General features: G+C 39.3%; 2 protein-coding genes across 4 annotated transcripts; one reads left to right on the top strand and one right to left on the bottom strand.

The window, feature by feature from the left end:
* The first annotated feature begins 8 nt into the window (after positions 1-8).
* LOC108985493 (DDB1- and CUL4-associated factor homolog 1-like) lies at positions 9-10,237 on the top strand. The gene is made up of 14 exons (XM_018957805.2): positions 9-477; positions 1,243-1,321; positions 1,540-1,656; positions 1,746-1,912; positions 2,035-2,896; positions 2,993-3,090; positions 3,213-3,636; positions 3,766-4,368; positions 4,488-4,670; positions 4,929-5,495; positions 6,807-6,917; positions 7,049-7,167; positions 7,281-8,910; positions 9,347-10,237. Exons 1-14 carry the CDS (start codon positions 239-241, stop codon positions 10,043-10,045), a joined length of 5,898 nt encoding a protein of 1,965 aa, XP_018813350.1. The 5' UTR covers positions 9-238; the 3' UTR covers positions 10,046-10,237.
* Positions 10,238-16,727: 6,490 nt separating this feature from the next.
* LOC118343670 (DDT domain-containing protein DDR4-like) lies at positions 16,728-22,028 on the bottom strand. Of its 3 annotated transcripts, none has more exons than XM_035692934.1 (12): positions 21,601-22,028; positions 21,359-21,469; positions 20,201-20,287; positions 20,064-20,101; positions 19,888-19,969; positions 19,517-19,623; positions 19,283-19,442; positions 19,119-19,211; positions 18,908-19,031; positions 18,720-18,762; positions 18,367-18,438; positions 16,728-17,537 (listed from the first exon to the last, which is right to left on the bottom strand). In XM_035692934.1, exons 1-12 carry the CDS (start codon positions 21,784-21,786, stop codon positions 16,997-16,999), a joined length of 1,644 nt encoding a protein of 547 aa, XP_035548827.1. In that variant the 5' UTR covers positions 21,787-22,028; the 3' UTR covers positions 16,728-16,996. The 3 variants fall into 3 exon arrangements, with proteins under 3 accessions (XP_035548827.1, XP_035548829.1, XP_035548828.1); XM_035692936.1 differs by lacking the exon at positions 21,601-22,028 and adding an exon at positions 21,002-21,115 and having other exon boundaries at positions 21,359-21,453; XM_035692935.1 differs by lacking the exon at positions 18,367-18,438.
* Between the last annotated feature and the right edge of the window lie 237 nt (positions 22,029-22,265).

The raw sequence follows: 22,265 nt of genomic DNA, 5'->3' as shown, positions 1-22,265 counted from the left end.
CATTTGTTTTCTCACATTTTGTTGGTTTCTCTCAGTTTGAAGCTCTGCAACTCCCAAACTTCAAAACCAAAGAAGCTAAAACTGGCGCTCGCACGCACATAATTTTGTTATCATAATTTCATACCAATTAGCCTCCAAATTCCTTTCATTCCAATTGCCATTTCTTCGTATATAGATTCCGATACACACACACACACACATATATATATATATAGCAATCATCTCTATCTGATTGTATATGGACGTGACCATGGACGACCGAGAGAACCAAACGCAAGCCGAAGCTCTGGCTCCTGCCGCGGAATCTCAGCCTCAGTCTCAGGGAGAAGAAGACGGAGAAGAACAAGCAAGGAACGAAGACGACAAGTTGATCGCGAATGCTCAGAAGCTGATGGAGAAGATCACTTCTTCTCCTGAAAACCCTAGTCCCTTCGTCCTCCATGCCCTTGCCTCCATCCTCGAAACACAGGAATCCCGGTATGGCCCCACCCATTTCTTTTTTAGTCAGTTCTATTTGGCTGTACTATGCTATCAAAGGTTTTGGATTAAATTCCGAGGCGTCAAACGATAGATGTGGATTTTGGGGTTAGTGATATATTATTTTGAGGTTATGAGTGTGTATTTATGCGTGACATTTTTATATCAATACGCAATTAGGATCATTTAAATGTTAATTTCTTTTCTAATCGCGTCCCTTTGGTGGGTTATGATAAATCTTAAGGTTTTGAGTTTCCGGAGGTGTAGTTCTATTGATCCAATGGTCCGCTAACATTATATTTGTTCAAAAATCGGAAAAAAAAAGTGTTTGTCAGTGACTTTACGCGTGTTTTTTTGGTTGGCTGAGGGATGTTGGTGAAGTTCTTGAATGTGTTCTTATTTAAGATTTGAAAGTGTAAAGCAATTGCCTTTCGATTCACTTAGCTCATAACTATTTTCTTGAATTGTGGTTTTTATGAAATTCTTTTGGTTTATAACATAGCATATCACCTTTATTTTGTTGTATACTTACTCTATAGTGTATACTTGGTTGTGCCCCTTTTCGCCTTCGATAAAAATTGCTTTACAGATAAAAAAGTTTTATAGGTTAGCAAGTTTGTTTCTTATGTACTGTGTATTACAAGGAGAAAAAAATTTATCGTGAATTGGTTTGCTCCTTTAGCACTTTCTCCTATTCCCACATCGTTGTTTGGTTCTTGATAAGTTCTGAACTTTGTTCTTTGCTTCTGTCTGTATTGAGAGCAGTTACATGGAAGAGCATGATCCTTCCTCCAATAGTGGCCGTTCTTCACATAACATTGGACGGCTGGGAAACTTAATCCGGGTAATTAATATTGCCTGCTTGAACTTGATTTATTGTTGTTTTTTGGTTAAATTACTGTTATTTCTCTCTCCATTCTTCTTGCAACCCCCCTTCCCCTGGGCTGTGCGCCTTTGCAACTCCATTCAGATTCATAATCAACACGAAGAGATTCTTGCGCTTCTGATCCCCCTTTTTTTGGGGAAAACATGCTTATTTAAAATCTTCTCTCTTGTCCTCAGGAAAATGATGATTTCTTCGAATTGATATCTTCAAAGTTTTTATCAGAAACAAGATACCCAACCCCCATCCAGGCAGCTGCTGCTAGGCTTCTTTTAAGCTGCTCACTGACTTGGACTGTAAGATTGTTGTTTTATTGCATCTACTTTGCTTGATTATCTAATTGTTTAAGTTGTGATAAATATAAATTCAATGAGATGTCATGCAGTATCCTCACGTTTTTGAAGAAGCCGTCTTAGAGAACATAAAAAATTGGGTGATTGATGACACTGCCAGATTTCCTGGTGAACATCACAATTGCAAGAGCAAGAAGGCCTCAAATTATGAAATGTTGAAGAGCTATTCTACCGGACTTCTTGCTGTTTGTTTGGAAAGGTATGCACCAGGAGTAAATGGCTTATGCATATTTTTTAGTTTGCATTATATTACATACCAGTTTGCATCACGTCAAATAATATAGTCTAATGTAATGTCCTACATTTTTGGGCTGATTTCAGTGGTGGTCAAGTAGTCGAAGATGTCTTGACATCCGGATTGTCTGCCAAGCTTATGCGCTATCTTCGTGTGCGTGTACTTGGAGAGACAAGTAGCCAGAAAGATGCTACTCATTTAACAGAGGGCAAGATTGTAACTGGTTCTACTTGTACAAGAGATAGAGACGAGGGTAGGGGTAGGGTTCGGCAGGCTCTGGAAACAACTTATTTAGATGATCTGAGGATAGCAGATGAGAGATCCTTAGATGGACAAAGTCTTGAAAGGGATCAGGATAGAAGCATTGTACGACAAGGAGATGGAGAAGAGTGCTGGGTGAATGATAGAGAACCACCTGATGCATTGGGTGAAAGGGTTGATGCCTGTGAGGTAGATGCTGATGGGGAGGTAAGAAGGCAAAGTCAAGAATTACGTGATGGGAAGGCAAAATTGTGGGATTTTGATGACAATGGCCGAGATGATTCCTCAAGGCGCAGAGTGAATCGTGGATCAGCAAGATCCAGATGCAAGGGAAGGGTTAATGAAGGTGGTCCAGAGAATGAACAGGTGTTAACCTCACCAGGATCTGGTAGTCGATTGGGACAGGGGCGGAGTACAAAAGATAGGAGTTTTTCAAAACATTTAGATGTGAAAAAAGATGCTAGAAAGACTTTTGGCAGGATCACATCTGATGTTTTAGCTGTCGAAAGAGATGAAAATGATGACTGCTTCCAGGAATGTAGAGTTGGAAGTAAAGATATCTCTGATATGGTAAAGAAAGCAGTTATAGCTGCCGAAGCTGAAGCAAGAGCAGCCAATGCACCTGAAGAAGCTATCAAAGCAGCAGGTGATGCTGCTGCTGAAGTTGTCAAAAGTGCAGCTTTTGAGGTATGCAGCATACTCTCTATTTCTTTCATTTGGCTTATATTATATGGAGTAATGGAGTCTTTTACTTCTTAATGCTTTGTTACTCTATATGTTAAGGAATTTAAAAGCACAAGTGATGAAGAAGCTGCCGTTTTGGCTGCTTCTAGAGCTGCATCCACTGTTATTGACGCTTCTAATTCAATTGAAGTTTCAAGGTATGTACTTTCGTATCTAAGCATGTAATACAAATATTGAATAACAATGTGCTGCTTATGAATGCTAGCATCATTTGTTAGTTTGACAATAGTCTAATAATACTTCCATGTGATGATTTCAGGAGTTCTAGTAGCATCAATGATGAGACAATGAATCCACGCTGTACAGAGACAGAAACTAATGAGGATGTTGAAGAATATTTCATCCTGGATTCTGAATCTCTTGCACAGCTGAGAGAAAAATACTGTATTCAGTGCCTTGAAATACTTGGAGAATATGTTGAAGTTCTTGGGCCTGTACTTCATGAAAAGGGTGTCGATGTCTGCCTTTCACTATTTCAACGGAGTTCCAGACAGAATGAGGGATCAAAAGTTGCCATTCTTTTGACTGATGTAATGAAGCTAATCTGTGCATTGGCTGCTCACCGAAAATTTGCTGCTCTTTTTGTGGATCGGGGTGGCATGCAGAAACTGCTTGCTGTCCCTAGAGATGCTCAAACCTTCTTTGGTCTTTCTTCTTGCTTATTTACAATTGGTTCTCTCCAGGTAATGGCTTGTTACATCTGATTGCTTCAAACTCTTTTTTTGTTTTTTTGTTTCACTAATATTTTCTCATCAGAATCTCATTTGCCTTGTCAGTCCATTGGGATCTTACTTTTTTAGAAAACCTTTCAGGGAATAATGGAACGTGTGTGTGCTCTTCCCTCAGATGTTATTCACCAGTTGGTTGAGTTAGCTATCCAACTTCTTGAGTGCACTCAGGACCTAGCTAGAAAAAATGCCGCCTTGTTTTTTGCTGCCACATTTGTCTTCCGAGCAGTTCTTGATGCCTTTGATGCTCAGGATGGTTTACACAAATTACTGGGCCTTTTAAATGATGCAGCCTCAGTTAGATCAGGAGTAAATACTGGAGCATTAGGCTTTTCCAGTTCAGGATCCTTTCGAAATGATCGTTCGCCTGCAGAAGTACTGACATCATCAGAGAAACAGATAGCTTATCACACCTGCGTTGCTTTGCGGCAATATTTTAGAGCTCACCTTCTTTTGCTTGTGGATTCTATCCGTCCAAATAAAAACAATCGAAGTACAGCCCGGAATACTCCAAGTGTAAGGGCAGCCTACAAGCCACTTGACATCAGTAATGAAGCTATGGATGCAGTGTTTCTGCAGTTACAAAAGGATCGAAAGCTGGGTCCAGCATTTGTAAGAACTCGCTGGCCTGTGGTTGAGAAGTTCTTAAGCTCTAATGGGCATATTACCTTGTTGGAATTGTGTCAGGTATTATATATTCAATTTTTAACTTTTCTCTCTTGTTTTTATATATTCAATTTTTAACTTTTCTCTCTTGTTTTTACTTCTTTCATTCTCCTGTCATATTTGGTTTTTGTTGTATGTAGGCCCCACCCATTGAGCGCTATTTGCATGATTTGCTTCAGTATGCATTGGGTGTTTTGCACATTGTTACACTGGTACCCAACAGCCGCAAGATGATTGTAAATGCCACATTAAGCAACAATCGTGTTGGTATAGCGGTCATTTTGGATGCAGCAAATAGTGCTAGTAGTTATGTGGACCCAGAGGTAGACATATTCAACCATTTTTCTATTGTTTTTATTATTCTTCTGTAACATTTGTCGATGCTGGTTTCTTCTTCCTAGCTAGGTGTTTTCTCTTGTATACACAACACCCTATGTAGTTGGCTACGCCTATATTAATAAAATTTTACTTATAAAAAAAACATTCGTCAATGCTGGAAGCAGATTCTGGCAATATTATCATACCTGTTTTTCATTCACTACCATATCATATTTTCTAATTGTTCACTTGTACCTTTGCAGATCATCCAACCAGCCCTAAATGTGTTAGTCAATCTTGTTTGTCCACCACCGGCAATCAGCAATAAACCACCTTTACTTGCACAAGGTCAGCATTCTGTTTCTTCTCAAACCCCATATGGTCATGCGATGGAGAATAGAGATAGAAACACAGAACGCAATATCTCAGATAGAGCTGTTAGTATGCCCAGCCAGAGTGATTCAAGAGAGCGGAATGGGGAATCTAGTGTGGCAGATAGGCTAAATGCCACCGGAGTTGGTACACAGTTCATCGGTAGCACTTCACAAACTCCTGTTGCCACAGCCACTTCAGGACTTGTTGGAGATCGTAGAATATCTTTAGGTGCTGGAGCAGGTTGCGCGGGCCTTGCTACACAGTTGGAACTAGGGTATCGTCAAGCAAGAGAGGCTGTACGTGCCAACAATGGGATAAAGGTTCTTCTTCATCTCCTCCAGCCACGCATATATTCACCTCCTGCTGCTCTTGATTGTCTCCGTGCCCTCTCTTGCCGAGTTCTGCTTGGTCTAGCCAGAGATGATACAATTGCACATATATTGACAAAGCTTCAGGTGAATGACTCTTTCAAATAAGTACTAGTAATAGCTTTACGTAAAATGAATAATCTTTTTACCACAAGTATAACATTCGAACTCAATCAGTTGAACCAATCCTAGGCTGCTTCAGTTCATACCCAGTTTTATACTATTTCAGCATACAAGAAAATAGGTGGCGGTCAATGCCGTAGTCATCATTCACTGTTTTCAGAGATGAGTTCATTTTTGGACTTGCATTGCTTCACTCAACCAACGAGGCAATATACTTATGAAAGCTAATCACGTTGGTGGCCCTGTGCCAATATTTTACTGTATTTTATGGAACATAAGCATGTTATACCCAAATGGTTTGCTCAATATTTACTTCTGGTTGCAAAAGGGAGAAGAAAACTGGGATCAGTATTACTAGAGTCTTCAAGGCAAGGAAAACGTAAATTTGTATTTGTTTATCTATTTTTTCTCTCACTCCCCTGTTTGACCTGGTATCAAATGGTTGCAAGGAAACATTAGTTGTTTATTTGATAGTTCCATGTAGTTTGGTTGATGTGTTCCTGATGCATAATTTTGATGCAGCCTGTAGTTACCTATTTAAGCTTCGTAACACTTTCCACATGGCAAAAAATTGAAAACAAATGGTGTAATTTCATTTTGCATCCTCAAACTACCTCCGTTTTTTCAAATTGCATTTCAAACTACCAAAATTAACAAGTTGGCCACCTCAAAATACCAATTTCCTTCGATTTGCATCCCACTGTCCATTTGACAGGTTAGTTCTGACCTAACGTAGAGCCACTAAGTGATTTGTCTAAAAAGGCCTTGCTGCAAAGTTAAAAGTACATTTTACCTTTAATTTAAAACAAAAACAACTGAAAAATTAATAAAAAAAACTTCTAAAAAATTGCCAGATGGTGGACACCAGTTGTCCAGGGCACTCATGGGCCATGCAGTGGCTGGCCATCACCCGGCATTTTATTTATCTATTTTTATTATTATTATTATTATTATTAAACTTCAGCAGAGACAGTTCACTGAAAATTTTCAGGATTTTGTCATCTAATGCGATAATGGGAGGGATGGTGCATTTTGGGGTAGTGAATTGTTGGTATTTGTAGTTTGGTGTGAAATTTGAAAATTGGGTGATAGTTTGGGGACGCAAAATTAAATTGTTAAAAAACAAAACAATGTTATACTTTGCCAAATTCAAAAAGTTTGCTGTGTTTCTGATTTTAAGTCATAAGTTCCTGGGTATGTTAATTACTCTGGGAGATTTGCTTATAAGTGGGCATAAATCATCACTGTGTTAATAAGTGCAAGTTGGTGTTCTAGGTTGGAAAAAAGCTATCAGAACTAATTCGAGATTCAGGCGGCCAAACATCTGGAACTGAGCAAGGCAGGTGGCAAGTCGAGCTTTCCCAGGCCGCAATTGAACTGATAGCAGTAAGTATCCTCCTCCCCCCCTAGAAGAAAAAAACTCAAGCTGACTAGAGGTACCTAGAGGTCAGGAGTTCAAGTTGAATTTCCTTGTAAGCAAGCGAAAAAATGTTGAACATTAGAATTCTCTTTGGCAGATTGTGACAAATTCAGGCCGTGCAAGTACGCTAGCAGCTACTGATGCCGCCACCCCTACTTTGAGGCGCATAGAAAGAGCAGCTATAGCTGCTGCTACGCCTATTACTTACCATTCCAGGTAGTTTTAGATTTTTTGTTCAGTGTGATTGTCTATATTAACTATCAACTTCTTTCTACTAATTTTCACCTTTTGACTGTCTGTCTTGTGGTCTATGCATATGAAACTCCCAGGGAACTTTTACTTCTAATCCATGAACACCTACAGGCATCTGGTTTGGGTGCAACTGCTACGGCACTGTTGAAAGAGGCCCAGTTGACTCCTCTGCCGTCCTTGGCAGCCCCATCATCTCTTGCTCACCAAACCTCCACCCTAGAAGCTCCCTATACTCGACTCCAATGGCCCTCTGGTCGAGCCCCTTGTGGATTTCTCACTAAGAAATCTAAATTTAGCGCATGGGATGAGGACACAAGCTTGAAGTTTGATTCAAATGTAACTTCTTCAAAGAAAAAACTATTAGCTTTCTCACCTAGTTTTGGTTTGCACTCAAGAAATCAGTTGCAATTCCATGATTCCCAGTCAGTATCTGCCAGGAAAGTCTTCAGTTCTTCAAAACAATCTTCTGCTCATGCAATTGCAGCAGAAACTCAATCAGAGTCCTTCACAAAACCTAATCTTGATACAGAATCCCTATGTAAGACTCCTATTATATTGCCAATGAAGCGAAAATTATCAGAGTTGAAGGATGTTGGGTCGATTTCGTTCTCCGGAAGGCGACTCCACACAGGCGAGCAAGGACCTCAGTCTCCAGTTTGTCCTACACCCAGTAGTCTTCGTAAAAGCAATCTACTGACTGATAATATTGGACTTTCTACACCAACTTCTAACCTTAGAGATCAGCATTGGCAATCAACGCCAATTGGTGGCTTGGCAGGTTATATGGATGAAAACCATTACGGTAACCCCCATATAGGTCAGGTGACACCATCCTCACAACTTGAGCTTTTAAATGATCCCCAGCCCAGCAGCACAGAGAGGTTAACTCTAGACTCTCTTGTTGTTCAATATCTGAAGCACCAGCATCGCCAATGCCCTGCCCCTATAACCACTCTTCCACCACTCTCTCTCTTGCATCCACATGTCTGTCCTGAACCTAAACGAAGCCTTGATGCCCCATCAAATGTAACAGCTCGACTTGGTACACGTGAGTTTAGAAGTATATATGGTGGGGTACATGGAAATCGAAGAGATCGCCAATTTGTTTATAGTAGATTTAGACCTTGGAGAACTTGTCGGGATGATGCTGGTGCACTTTTGACATGCATTGATTTTCTTGGGGACTCTTCCCGTCTTGCAGTTGGCAGCCACTCTGGAGAGCTCAAAATTTTTGACTCTAACAGTAACAACGTGCTGGAGAGCTGCACGAGCCATCAGTCTCCTTTGACATTTGTTGAATCCTATCTTTCTGGTGAGACACAGCTGCTGCTTTCGTCGAGCTCCCAGGATGTAAGGTTGTGGGATGCATCTTCAATCTCAGGTGGACCAATGCATCCATTTGAAGGGTGTAAGGCTGCAAGGTTTAGCAACTCTGGAAGCATTTTTGCAGCCTTGACAGTAGAGCCCTCTCCACGAGAAATTCTCCTCTACAATATCCAGACCTGCCAGTTGGAATCAAAGCTATCAGACACGTCTGCAAGTTCTACAGGCCGGGGGCATATATATTCTCTCATACACTTCAGCCCTTCAGATGCTATGCTGCTATGGAACGGGGTCTTGTGGGATCGGCGGGTTTCTGGTCATGTTCATCGCTTTGATCAATTTACAGATTATGGAGGTGGCGGCTTTCATCCAGCTGGGAATGAGGTATGTAGAGCCCTTGTTCTTATTTGATCATCATCATATGATTGAGAACCTGTTGAACTCTTCATCACTACAGAAAAATCGTCTTCCATTCCTTTTATCTACGTTATCCTATGTTCAATATATGAGGGAAAAAAATAAAGACAAGATTCTCTAAAAACATTTGAATGATCAATACTAAATATTTTTTGCCTTTGAACAATTGGGTTTGTTTTAAACCCAAATCCGAGCACTTGGCTTTTCTTTTTACTTATGATTGTTTTCATTCAAGTATGTACGTTATGCAGGGAGGATAAGTTAGTCATAAAAGACCACTTCCTGCTTTTTAAAAATACAATACTGTTTGCATGAAGTTCTGTTCACATCCACGTAGTTTTGGAAACTGTTCCCCTCCTCCGTTCCGTGATTCTTCTCAAATACAGAATTTTCATTTTGACAGGTAATTATAAACTCGGAGGTTTGGGATCTCCGGAAGTTTAGGCTCCTCCGAAGTGTACCTTCATTAGACCAAACGATGGTAACATTTAATGCACGTGGAGATGTAATTTATGCAATACTTCGGAGAAATCTTGAGGATGTAATGTCAGCAGTTCACACACGACGAGTCAAGCATCCTCTCTTTGCTGCTTTTCGCACAGTGGATGCAGTCAACTACTCTGACATTTCCACTATGCCCGTAGATCGTTGTGTCCTTGACTTTGCAAAAGAGCCGACAGATTCCTTTGTAGGGTTGATTACGATGGATGACCAAGATGAGATGTACTCTTCAGCTAGGATTTATGAAATTGGACGTCGAAGGCCAACAGATGACGATTCTGATCCTGATGACGCCGAGAGTGAGGAGGATGATGAGGATGATGATGATGATGATGCTGATGTGGACTCGTTACTGGGCCCAGATCTTGATGGGGATGGTGATAGTGATGCTGATGATATGAGTAATGATGATTATGATGATAGTGTTGGTGACCTTGATGATGATGATGACGATGACGACGATGGAGATTTCATGCTGGAAGGGGGAACGGGATTACTGGAGATTGTGAACGAGGGTGATGAGGATGAGGATGATAGCGAATTGGTTGAATCATTTAGTAGCGATGGGGATGATTTTATGGGGAACGTTTTTGGTTATTAAACGTTACGTAATTCTTAGATTTATTTTAAATTATGGCCCAGATTTTGTAATTATGCTGATAGAAGTTTTTACTTTTGACCGCAAGTGTAGAGCTGAAAACCAGCAGCAGTATCCAAGTCCACTATGTGAGAATTGAAATTATACGCTCGAACCAGAAAGTCACCGAAAATAGTTAGTTTTTTATTTTTTTCACCGAAGTGATCTTCTGGTTCTACCTGTTATGAATTCCGATGCCAAATACCGTGTGAGAGAGAACAATAATAATAGCATAGGATGGATGAGGGCGTTCAATCAATTTGTTTCCTGCAAAGGTGGAAACTGTTATACGGCAGCTCAAGAACGCGGATGACTACTAGGGAGTCCTAAAGTGCATTTGGGTGTCGGCTTGAAGAGGGAGACGAAGGGCACGATACATGAAGGAAAATAAACAAAGGTCAATTTCGGGTGGGCCTTTGGGCCGGATACATTTCAATAGAATTTCCATTATACAAGATTTATGATCAAATGTTCAAGGAGTAAGGGCCTAGCCCATAGTAGTTATGTGAGCCCATTTATGAGGGACTGTTATCTGTCATTTGCGTTGCTAGGTAGCTTTATCTTTATCTCAAGTTAGTTACAGATTTACAGCATATAGCGTCTGTGTATGGAGGTGTCTCCACTTATCAAAAGAATCAATACAAACAGAATACACTTTGTTTCATTCTCTGGAGGCTCTCACCCTCGAAGTGAGCAATTTTCCTTTATCTGAATCTCGGCTTATAACAGTTGGTATCTAGAGCTAGGCTATCCTTGGCTGATTCATCCTCAATGGCAGAAGGCACTAGAATGAACCAGTTGGCAGAAGGTTTGAATGGACTGAAGAACTCCACAGAATCTCAGTTTAAGACCTTAGAGACAGAGATGCTGGCACTAAAGAGGCAATCTGATGCGGTGGTCCGGCAGCTGGCAACATTGACTTTAGAGCTGCAGAAAAAGAATGTTGAACAACATGAAGATTCATCATCAAGAAACCATCACAGAAGGGAGGACACAGGGGAGAACATTGGTGAGTTAATTCCAAGGTCAGTAAGGTTGAAATTTCCCTCTTTCCATGGGGATGATCCCATAGGTTGGCTCTACAAAGCCAATCAGTTTTTTCTTATTTTATAACACACTACCCAACCAGAAACTCAGATTGGCCTCCTTTCACATGGAAGGTAGGGCAATGGTTTGGTTTCAAGATATGGAAACTTCAAGATCTATAGAGGACTGGGAAGGATTTGTTAGGGCATTCCTCATTAGGTTTGGTCCTAGCACATACGATGACCCTATGGAGGCTTTGACCAAACTAAGACAAACCGGGTCAGTAGAGGAGTATAAGGCAGAGTTTGAAAATTTGTCTAATAGGCTGCATAGATTGTCGGATTCACACAAACTAAGCTGTTTTTTGAGTGGATTAAAAGATGAAATTAGACTGTCAGTTAAAATGTTCAACCCATCTGATCTTTTAACAGCCTTTAGCTTGGCTAAAATTCAAGAAGAACTTGGGAGAGTGGGTAAAAAAGTTTTCAGAAACCCTTCAACAGGGATGGGTGAATCTAGTCATTTTAAAGGAAGTGGAAATCAAGCTGGACAGAATGTTAGTAAGGCTATAGTGCCCGTGCAAAAAATTAACTCAAGTCAAATGAAGGAGAGAAGAGAGCGAGGACTGTGTTATTATTGTGATTCCAAATGGAATCCGGGGCACAAGTGTAAGAGCCCCAAATTATTCCTCATAGAAGAGGTGGAGGATGATGAAGAAAAGAAAGTAGAGGAAGAGGTAGTAAACTTAGTAGAGGAAGGAAAAGAGCTGTTAGAAGTTAATGATGTAGGCATGAAACCTGAGATATCTTTACATGCCTTAATTGGATCCAATAACCCGAAAACTATGAGAGTGAAGGGTAAGTTGGCTGGTTAGTGGGTAGTTATTCTGATTGACTCAGGTAGCACTCACAATTTCATTGATACCACAGTAGCAAAAAAATCTCGGTTGACAGTTTGCAAGGAAGATACAGTGAAAGTAAGAGTGGCTAATGGTGAACAGTTATTATGTGAGGGCAGAAGCAAGGGAATCCAAATTAAGATCCAAGAAAATTCATTTACTATGGATTTTTTCTTACTGGAACTAGTAGGGTGTGATGTTGTTTTGGGTGTACATTGGCTACAAACTATAGGCACTATTTCATGGAACTTTGAAAAACTTACCATGCAATTTAACCACCACGGGCATAATGTTGTGTTGCAGGGAATAATGTCCACACAGCTGCTGGAGGAGAGTTCCTGTAGCAAAATCAGCAAGTTAGAAAAGAAATGAGTAATACTACAACTAATCAATGAGCCAGAGATCATCCATAGTGTGCAGAAATGTCCCAAGAATGTGCAGAAAATGATTGATCAATTTCTTGATGTTTTCAAGGAACCCAAGGGATTACCACCATGTAGAGAGCAAGATCATTCAATCAACTTACTGCCAGGAGCACAGCTTGTGTCAGTAAGACCCTACAGGTATCCTTTCTTCCAAAAAGATGAAATTGAGAGAATCATTAAGGAGCTTCTGAATTCTGGGGTGATTCGCCCCAGTCAAAGCCCTTATTCATCCCCTGTTTTGCTGGTAAGAAAGGCCGATGGCACGTGGAGAATGTGTGTGGATTATAGGGCCTTGAACCAAGTAACCATAAAGGATAAATTTCTCATTCCTGTAGTGGAGGAGTTGTTGGATGAATTAAGTGGGTCTAAGGTTTTTTCTAAACTAGATTTGAGATCCGGTTACCATCAGATCAGGGTGAAACCTGATGATGTACACAAGACAGCCTTCCGAACCCACGAGGGCCATTACGAATTTTTGGTTATGCCATTTGGGTTGACTAACGCCCCACCCACTTTTCAGAATCTGATGAATGAAGTATTTAGACCTTTTTTAAGGAGGTTTGTGCTGGTGTTTTTTGACGACATTCTAATCTATAGCAAAGATGAGGAGGAGCATCTATAGCACTTACAATTAACCTTAGAAACTTTAAGGAAGCACCAACTATTTGCTAAAGAGTCTAAATGTTGTTTTGCATGCTTGGAGGTGGGATATTTGGGTCATTTAATCTCAGCCCAGGGAGTTAGAACCAACCCTGAAAAACTGAGGGCCATGGTAGAATGGCCTCAACCTAAATCTATTAAGTCTTTGAGCGGCTTTCTCTGGTTGACAGGGTACTATAGAAGGTTTATAAAAAATTATGGAGTGTTGGCTGCCCCATTGACAGCTTTATTAAAGAAAGATAATTTTAAATGGGGGGATGCTGCAGATGAGGCATTTTTTAGACTGAAACAGGCTGTAAGCAGCCCACCAGTGCTGGCCCTTCCAGATTTCAGCAAAACATTCGTGATAGAGTGTGATGCTTCAGGCAAAGGGGTTGGGGCTGTACTCATGCAAGGTGGCCAGCCCATATCTTTTTTCAGTCAAGCACTCAAAGGTAGGGCACTCTCCCTATCTACTTATGAAAAAGAATTATATGCATTGGTCACAGCTATTCAAAAATGGAGGCCATACCTTTTAGGCAGATCCTTTGTGGTAAGGACTGATCATCATAGTCTGAAATACCTCTTGGACCAGAAAATTGGTACTCCCATGCAGCAAAAGTGGTTAAGTAAGATACTTGGGTATGATTTTGTAGTGGAATTCAAAAGAGGAATAGAGAATAGGGTGGCTGATGCTCTGTCTTGGCAAATGGAAGAAGATGAAGTTTTTGTGGCCTTGCTGTCCGTGCCTAGCTTGGAATGGTTGGAAGATATTCAACAAGGCTATACGAGGGATTCTAAGGCATTGGAGTTGCTATCTAAGTGTGAGGAGGGTCAAGCACCTCAACACTATTCTATGAGGGAAGGAGTGTTGTATTATAAAGGGAGGATTTATGTGGCTGAAGATATCTCACTTAAGAATAAACTCCTGGAATTTTTGCATGGGAGCTCATGGGGGGGTCACTCTGGAATGGATAAAACCATTCACAGGGTAAAAAGGGAATTCTACTGGCCTAAGATGAAGAATGAAGTAAGGGCATTTATCAAAGGATGCCAAACATGTCAGCAGCAGAAGACATATCATAATTTCCCCAATGGTCTACTACAGCCTCTTCCCATTCCATTACAACCATGGACTCACATTACCATGGACTTCATCGAAGGGTTGCCTAACTCCAGTGGCTTCAGTATTCTATGGGTAGTGGTTGATCGCCTAACTAAATATAGCCACTTTGTACCCTTGAGTCATCCCTACACGGCTAAGTCAGTGGCCCAGCTATTTGTGAAGCACATACTCAAACTGCATGGGTTACCATAGTCAATAGTATCTGATCGAGACAGCACTTTCACGAGTACTTTCTGGAGGGAATTATTTAAAGTGCAGGGGGTCAAATTAGAATTTAGCACAGCCTATCACCCACAGACAGATGGGCAATCCGAAGCTGTGAACAAAAGCTTAGAAACCTATTTGAGGTGTTTTGTAGGTGATCGACCAAAGGACTGGGTCAAGTGGGTACCCTTGGCAGAATGGTGGTACAACACCACTCAACACACTTTTACCAAGCTCACTCCATTTGAAGCCTTATACGGGTATAAACACTTGAAGTTAACTTCATACATTCCAGGAACCACACAAGCAGAGGAGGTTGAAATAGAATTGAAAGACAGAAATCTCATCATCCAACTTCTTCGTTACAATTTAAGCAAGGCTCAAGAGAGAATGGTCAAATACTCAAATTTAAAAAGGAAAGATCGAAAGTTTACCGTGGGCGACTGGGTATTTCTGAGATTACAACCTTACCGACAGGTTTCAGTAGCCCAACGCCATGATTTGAAGCTTGCTCCTCGCTTCTATGGTCCGTTTCAGGTAGAGGCTAGAGTGAGCGAAGTCGCGTACAAGCTGAAACTGCCCGACACATCTCACATCCACCCCGTATTCCACATTTCTCAGCTTAAGAAAAGAGTTGGAGAGCAAAACTTGGTATCAACCATTTTACCCCCAGTGAATCAGCGTGGAATTCTTCAACCCGAACCGGTAGAGATCTTGAATCGACGGATTCGACCCGTAAACAACCGGCCAGTGGTGGAAATTTTAGTAAAATGGCAAGGGCAAGGCAAAGAGGATGCTACTTGGGAAAATTACTACAAGTTGAAGGAATCATTTCCACACCTTGCAGGCAAGGTGTTTTAAGGGGGGAAATCTGTTATACGGTAGCTCAAGAACGCGGATGACTACCAGGGAGTCCTAAAGTGCATTTGGGTGTTGGCTTGAAGAGGGAGACGAAGGGCACGATACATGAAGGAAAATAAACAAAGGTCAATTTCGGGTGGGCCTTTGGGCCGGATACATTTCAGTAGAATTTCCATTATACAAGATTTATGATCAAATGTTCAAGGAGTAAGGGCCTGGCCCATAGTAGTTATGTGAGCCCATTTATAAGGGACTGTTATCTGTCATTTGCGTTGCTAGGTAGCTTTATCTTTATCTCAAGTTAGTTACAGATTTACAGCATATAGCGTCTGTGTATGGAGGTGTCTCCACTTATCAAAAGAAATCAATACAAACAGAATACACTTTGTTTCATTCTCTGGAGGCTCTCACCCTCGAAGTGAGCAATTTTCCTTTATCTGAATCTCAGCTTATAACAGAAACCATCCGAAGACATTTCTACAGTAATAGTCCTCTCCCCCCCTCCTCTCTGTTCAATGTTGCAATATGTTTGAATGAAGTTCGCAGGAATTACAAGTAGAGTAGTATTATTTGAAGATCTTTATACTAGACGAAATCTAGATTTTACATATCATAATTTGATATGAAAGATTCAAATTTTAAACTAACATCATGGTATTTCAGTCAGACTTAATCGCGTTTGGATTTAGAGATAGATAAGTTAAGATGATTTGTAAATAATATAATAAAATATTGTTAAAATATTATTTTTTAATATTATTATTGTTTTAGATTTAAAAATGTTGAATTATTTATTATATTTTGTGTAAGAATTTGAAAAAGTTGTAATGATGTGATGAGATGAGATGAATTGAGGTGAGTTTCCAATCCAAACTGAGGCTTATTAAAAATAACTTTACAATCTGACGAATTATATGAAGTCACGTTAGTTTGTAGAATTGTTTTTGTATAATATCTTTGTGGTTAAAATATTTCTTTAATAATTAAGGTTTATTATATTCTCAAGTCAGTATGTAGTGTACATCATTTACATTCTCAATTGATAAGATTTTATTTGTAAGATTAATTCAAATTTTAAAATTTATTTTTTAAATTAAATTATATCATATAAACACTTTATTAAAAATACATTGATTTAAAAATAAAATTTCCTTATAAAAAATATTGTGCCTATTTCATTACTCAACAAACTATAGGTCGGACTAGGCTTCAAAGTACCTTTTAGTTTCAATATTTTTTCAAAAGCTCGATTTGAGGGATAAATAATTTGATTTGAAATATATTTTTATGACAATTTTTTTTTTTTTTTTTTTTTTGAGTTGGAAGATAAGGGTTTCGAACTCCATATTTCTATTTTGGAAACTAGTAGTTATGTCAATCAAGCCAATGTGCTCAGTTTGATAGTTCTTTTTATTTTTTATGAAAATCTTACTAAAAATTATAGAAATAAGAGAAACAAGTTGGAGGATGTATAAAGCGGTCTGATTGATCTCCAAACTAAAGACCTTGTATGGACCATCTTTCTTTCAAGCATTTAAAAAGCAGCAAAAATCTTGGAAGTCAGGCTGCAGAGTAAAAATTCCAAGATGCAAGGTTGTGGGGGAGAGAGAACACGTACGTTAGCATTACCCTCACTTTCACAAAACGTGTTGTTTCAAAATTCCCCTCCATAATGCAAACTTCCTGTTCCTGGAATATCATCTTTAGGTCTGATAATATTTCAAGTCTTTTTCGGCTCACTGACTTCCTTCTTCAGAGTTCTGGGTCAGTAGTGTCTGGGGAAAAGCATTCATCTCCTGACACTCCCTAGTATTTCCTGGTACATTTTCATCATCTGAATCGGGTATAACAATAGAGTCAAGGGCAGAATTACGGGTGGGTCTTTGTCTCAACCTATTCTTTGTACCCAAGCCTCTGTTGCTCACGTCAGCATGCGCTGTGGCTCCGGTCAGTCTCGTCTCCTCAAGCTTCTGGGTACAGAAATCATTAGCCTTCTGAGAATCAAGTGTTGCACGATTCCTGTCCGGTTCAGAATATCCCAAGTCACAACAACCATCATCATCAATATCAACTTTTTTTCCATAATAATCCTCATCCTCATTCTCATCGTCAATACCAACTTCTTGAAGCACGTCACTTTCGATGTCACTATCCATGGAGTCGCCTCTTTCACAAGAATTGTCTTTTGAGCCCGTGTACATTTCTTGGCCCCCGTTCCTTGTTCCATGCTCAGCACCGTCCCTTTCTGGACTTTGCTCAAGACTAGCTTTCCCCTCTCTGAATCATCACAATTAAGAAAGATCAATCCCTCTCATATAATGGAATTTGCAAGCGAATCAAGTAGGAAAAGATAGTTCTGTTACAGAGCATCTTAACTCCAAGCATATTTATGAAGCAAAAGAGCAATAGAAACATCTTTAGTAATAGATAATATTCATGAAGCATAAGACACAAAAAATGCAATGAAAACAAGTGCCTTGTCATTTATGAATCCTTTTATTTTGGGGGAGTTATCTCCAAAAATGTAATGTTTACATGATAGGGTGTTTCTTTTCATGCTCTACTTGGCGAGGGGGAACAAACCAAGATGCAAGTAAACAGTTTCATGTTTACCTGCACTGCTATTTTTATCATCGAAACCCAGTAGTCTCGATGCAACTGAATCTAGCCTAACAATCCATAACCCTTGCCCTTTTTGTTTATTAATTCTCCCTTCGTGCATCATCAATGGAAAAATATAAAGATTTAATTAAAATAAATTTCATGACATGGGACACTGGCTGATGCAGCATTAATCATTAGCTTTCGTATCCAGCCATATATCCTCATAGATTGATCTTGGAAGTCTCTGTTGGACTAGGATCAGTTCTTTATATATATATATATATATATATATAAGTAATACTAGGATCAGTTCTACAGATACGTGTCTCCTAACTAATGAAGGGGATGGTAAATTTATCCATGGGACCAATCATGTGTGTGTGTCCATATCCATCAGCCAGCCAAATATAGGAGCAATTCAGCCCTATCATGACATGGCAACCATTAGCAAACATGTCCAGTAGACTACGAAATTTTTACAATGTGTTCTCTGACAGCATACCTTTGACAAGTTTTAGTGCCATTTAAGAGGGTCACAGGATCTGTCTTCAACATGTCCAATTTCTTGTGTCCACTATAAAAGGGAAGGTGGAAACTTTGCCAACACGATCAGATGTAGCCAGGAAGAAAACCTAGCAACTTGTCTTTTTCTCATGTAATGAACTAAAAGTCCTAGCTGACTGGGGAAAAAAACTTTGCACAAAAAAGAATGGTCTTGCTTCAAAAAAAAAAAAAGTTCACAAAAAAAAGTTTGCAAAGAACCACCTCATCGCGTCAAACTATATCAATAGCAGGGCATAGCTAACAATGTAAATAATTAATCTATAAATGTGATAGTAAAGTTCCTTCTCTTACTTTGTTAGTTGTATAGCCTCATCAATGGCCCGATCATATTCATCTGCAGGATATTTCCAAAATCGAAAGCATTCCATTAGTACAAAAAAGAAATTAAATTCAAGGAAAATATTCAAACAAAAGACATCTGAAAAAACCTCATCAAGAACAGCATAATGTAAGCAACAATAACTAAATTTACATCGTACCAAATGTGTAGCTGATAGGATTTCGAGTCCGACAAGAACGAGTCATTCCAGCAACATGAGGAGTACTAAAACTATTCAGGAGCATATCTTGCCTTTGCTTTCGTTTGAGTGCCCTTTCTTTATTCTGTGTAATATAATAACAAATCTAGTCATAATCAACATGAAGAACAAATGACTACACAAGCTTTAAACTGGTGGAAATTTACTTTACCTTCTGAAGTTTCTCGAGAACGGGAATTGCATCAGTTTCAATTGTCTTACCAACATCAACTTCTGCTATGACTTTGCTACATGAGAGTTCATCCTGATATTGCCAGCAATAGACAAAGTGAATTAAGGGCCTCAGCCCATGACAAACAAAAAATTCAGGCTTACCACAACTTTACAAAATTCCTCAAGATTGGTTGCAATAGTTTCCCATTGAAAACTGATAGCTGGTGGGGTTAAACATCGTTTACCATTAGAATTCCTCTTTGACTGATACATATTTACTTCCCTGTATAATCTATGACCAATAGTTTTGTTCCCATCGTACCTACCATGAACATGGTAAGAACTATCAATACCAATCATTATAATAATTATGTATAATTCATAATTAAAACTTACCAATAGGAAGTCCCACTTCCATCTCCTCCTATTTTATCTTTGCGAAAACAAGACATTTGATTTCCTTGTTTTAAAGCATCATTTATGTAAGAGAGTACATCTTGTTGCTGTGAACAAAAAAGATGGGTTATGAAAATACATCCAACATACTTTTCATTAAAAAATCTCCTTAACCAGAAAGGAAAAAAGAAAAGAAAGGAAAAGTGGTGGCAAATTGAAAGTAAAAGTATATTGTAAAGAGAAAAGGAAATAAAAAACCATTTGTTTGAAAACAACAGAAAAGGTTACAGAATCACTAGTTAGAAAGCATGCAGAATAATCGTAAATGATTTAGAGAAAAAATAAAAATAAGCAAAGGCAGGATGTATCACATCAGCTCGGACTTCACAAAGTGCCTTCAAGATCAATAAACGATCTGTTGGATCAAGTTCTTTGTATCTGGATATCTCCTCCCTGCACAAGAAATAGCAGAAAAATACTTTGACCTCAGAAAGTGGCATCAGATAAACATCATCAAATTAAGCATGAGAAATGCATGATTAAATACCCCTTAGCTGCCATTAATGGAACTTTCCCTTCAGCTACCTGCAGCAAGAAAAAAGAAAGGGTCCAAATTGTTAGGTCATCCTCTTTATAAAGGGGATAAGAATGGTACACAAAAGCATGATTGCTGTGTCAACTTACCCATGGCCACCACATAGCAAGTTTCTTACAAAGTGCAGTCACCCATGCATCAGAACCATTCAATACTTTACTTACAGGTGGTATTCCCTGGAAAGAATTCGGGCCATGTAAATGAGATTAAAGGGATGGAAAATCTGAAGAACTCTGTGAAAAATTGAGAAGTGTCCAAGTTTGCTATAGATAATAGAGAACTTGAAACCAAAACCGGACTTCTTTTAATAAGTAATCAAACCTAGAGTGTTTTGGTTCTTGTCACATTTGGAATTAGCTACAACTTATTATTTTCTATATAGCAATATATCCCACAAAAAAAACTACCATCCACATCCTGCTCAAACTATTCATCTTGCATCATAGTTTATGAAGAGTAAGAATCATCTTAAAACAGACTACTTCTCTTAAACAATTAGCGTTATACTTCATTGGCTTGCCCCAGTGTTATTACTATGTTGAGTACGTATCAACATAAATCCAAGCCAAAAAGAAAACGTTATATCATAAAACCAGATTCATTACAGCCTTACAGGTGTTAAGAATTCAATGAAAGGAGAGAATGAACAAAATGTATTGAATGAATTGAATTACAAAGCTTTACAAGGCATTTATATCAGCCTCTAACAGAAAGCTAATTACGTAATAGAATGACTAACTTAACTAACTTTCTAACTAACTCTTCTTCTCTGTTACAATACTGTGTTTGACTTTTGACTTTAGTTCCATATTTTCGATGTGTGAAGCTATACTCCAAAAAGAAAACGTTATATCATAAAACCAGATTCATTACAGGATATCTCAAAATACCTTCCGTCGTCTGTACTATATACAATTTGTCCAAGGCATTGGTTGTCCTAATTTCCATCAATACTTACCACCGCCATGAATTCCAAATCACGCGAATTTCATGATCCCACTCAACTGGTTCGAGAAGGAAAAAAAAGGAAGTCACGCTAAGAAAGAGGAACCCAAACAACATCTTCTCTTTCATCTTATGAAACTGATAGCGATATGAATACCATCAGATAAGCAAGCAGATGTTTCACTCAGCGCAGATAAGCAATAGTAGAGATGCCATCTATTTCAATGATAGTTCTGACAATAATGAATCTTCCAGCAATGAAGCTAATATAGACATGCATGATAGTAAAAATAATGGAGAACCTTCAAAAGCGCAATGTGAAGCTGAGCGTTTGATCTGTTAGTCTTGATTAAACCCATCTCAATCTCTTCCGCTGAGAGTTTCAGATCACTTCCAATCACTGGCTCAAAAACCTGTCAACAGAGTCACGTTCAGTTGTCCTCTCTCTCTACCTATAAAGTCCTCCATTCTCTCTCTCACTCTCAAAGTCAGAAATAACGTACAATTTTAATTACAATTTATGAGGAGAAGGAGGTGATCTTACGCTGAGGAAATTGAAAACGGAGGCTAGTTCCCATCGTCCACGTAGTTTTGCAACCTCCGATTCGAAACGAGAATCGTCCAGAACTAGGACTGGCTGGTCCGCGCTTCCTTCTTTCGCCACTGGGAGAACATCTTTCCCGACGGCCTCGCTCTTCGTCGAAGCACGGGTCCGGCGACCGCTAATCATGGTAGCTTTTAAAAAGCGAAGCTGGAGGGGGAACGATAATTGTGCAATACCGGATTGATGGAGAGAGGGAGCTGAAGGATTCGTGCCGTGCAAGTTTTCTGGAGGATTTTCCCGCCTAAATCAGTTTCACCTCGGGTTGAGATAGCGGTTAAAGTTGGGTTAGATTTCTAGAATTCTAGGGTTAATTTCAGAGGCCGCCATGTCGTCTTTTCAGCTCAGTTTCCTTTCCCTCTCTCAATCAATCCGTGCCGTTTTGAAGTTACTCTACTACCACTACTCGGACGGAGGTTAAAAAAAACTTTTTTTTTTTAAACTTGCATTTGTATCCCTACCTATCATCCGCTTTTTCAATTGGCGACTATCAAAATTGCAATTTTCATATATTTAAACCATTGTAATTTTAAGAATTTATATCTCGACCGGTATCTGGCTCTTTGAGATTGTGCTACAAATTCTATTTTCATCCATGTTTACAATCA

Source organism: Juglans regia, chromosome 8 (assembly GCF_001411555.2).
Source record: "Juglans regia cultivar Chandler chromosome 8, Walnut 2.0, whole genome shotgun sequence".
Lineage (NCBI taxonomy): Eukaryota > Viridiplantae > Streptophyta > Magnoliopsida > Fagales > Juglandaceae > Juglans > Juglans regia.
This window is presented reverse-complemented; position numbering and strand designations above follow the sequence as displayed.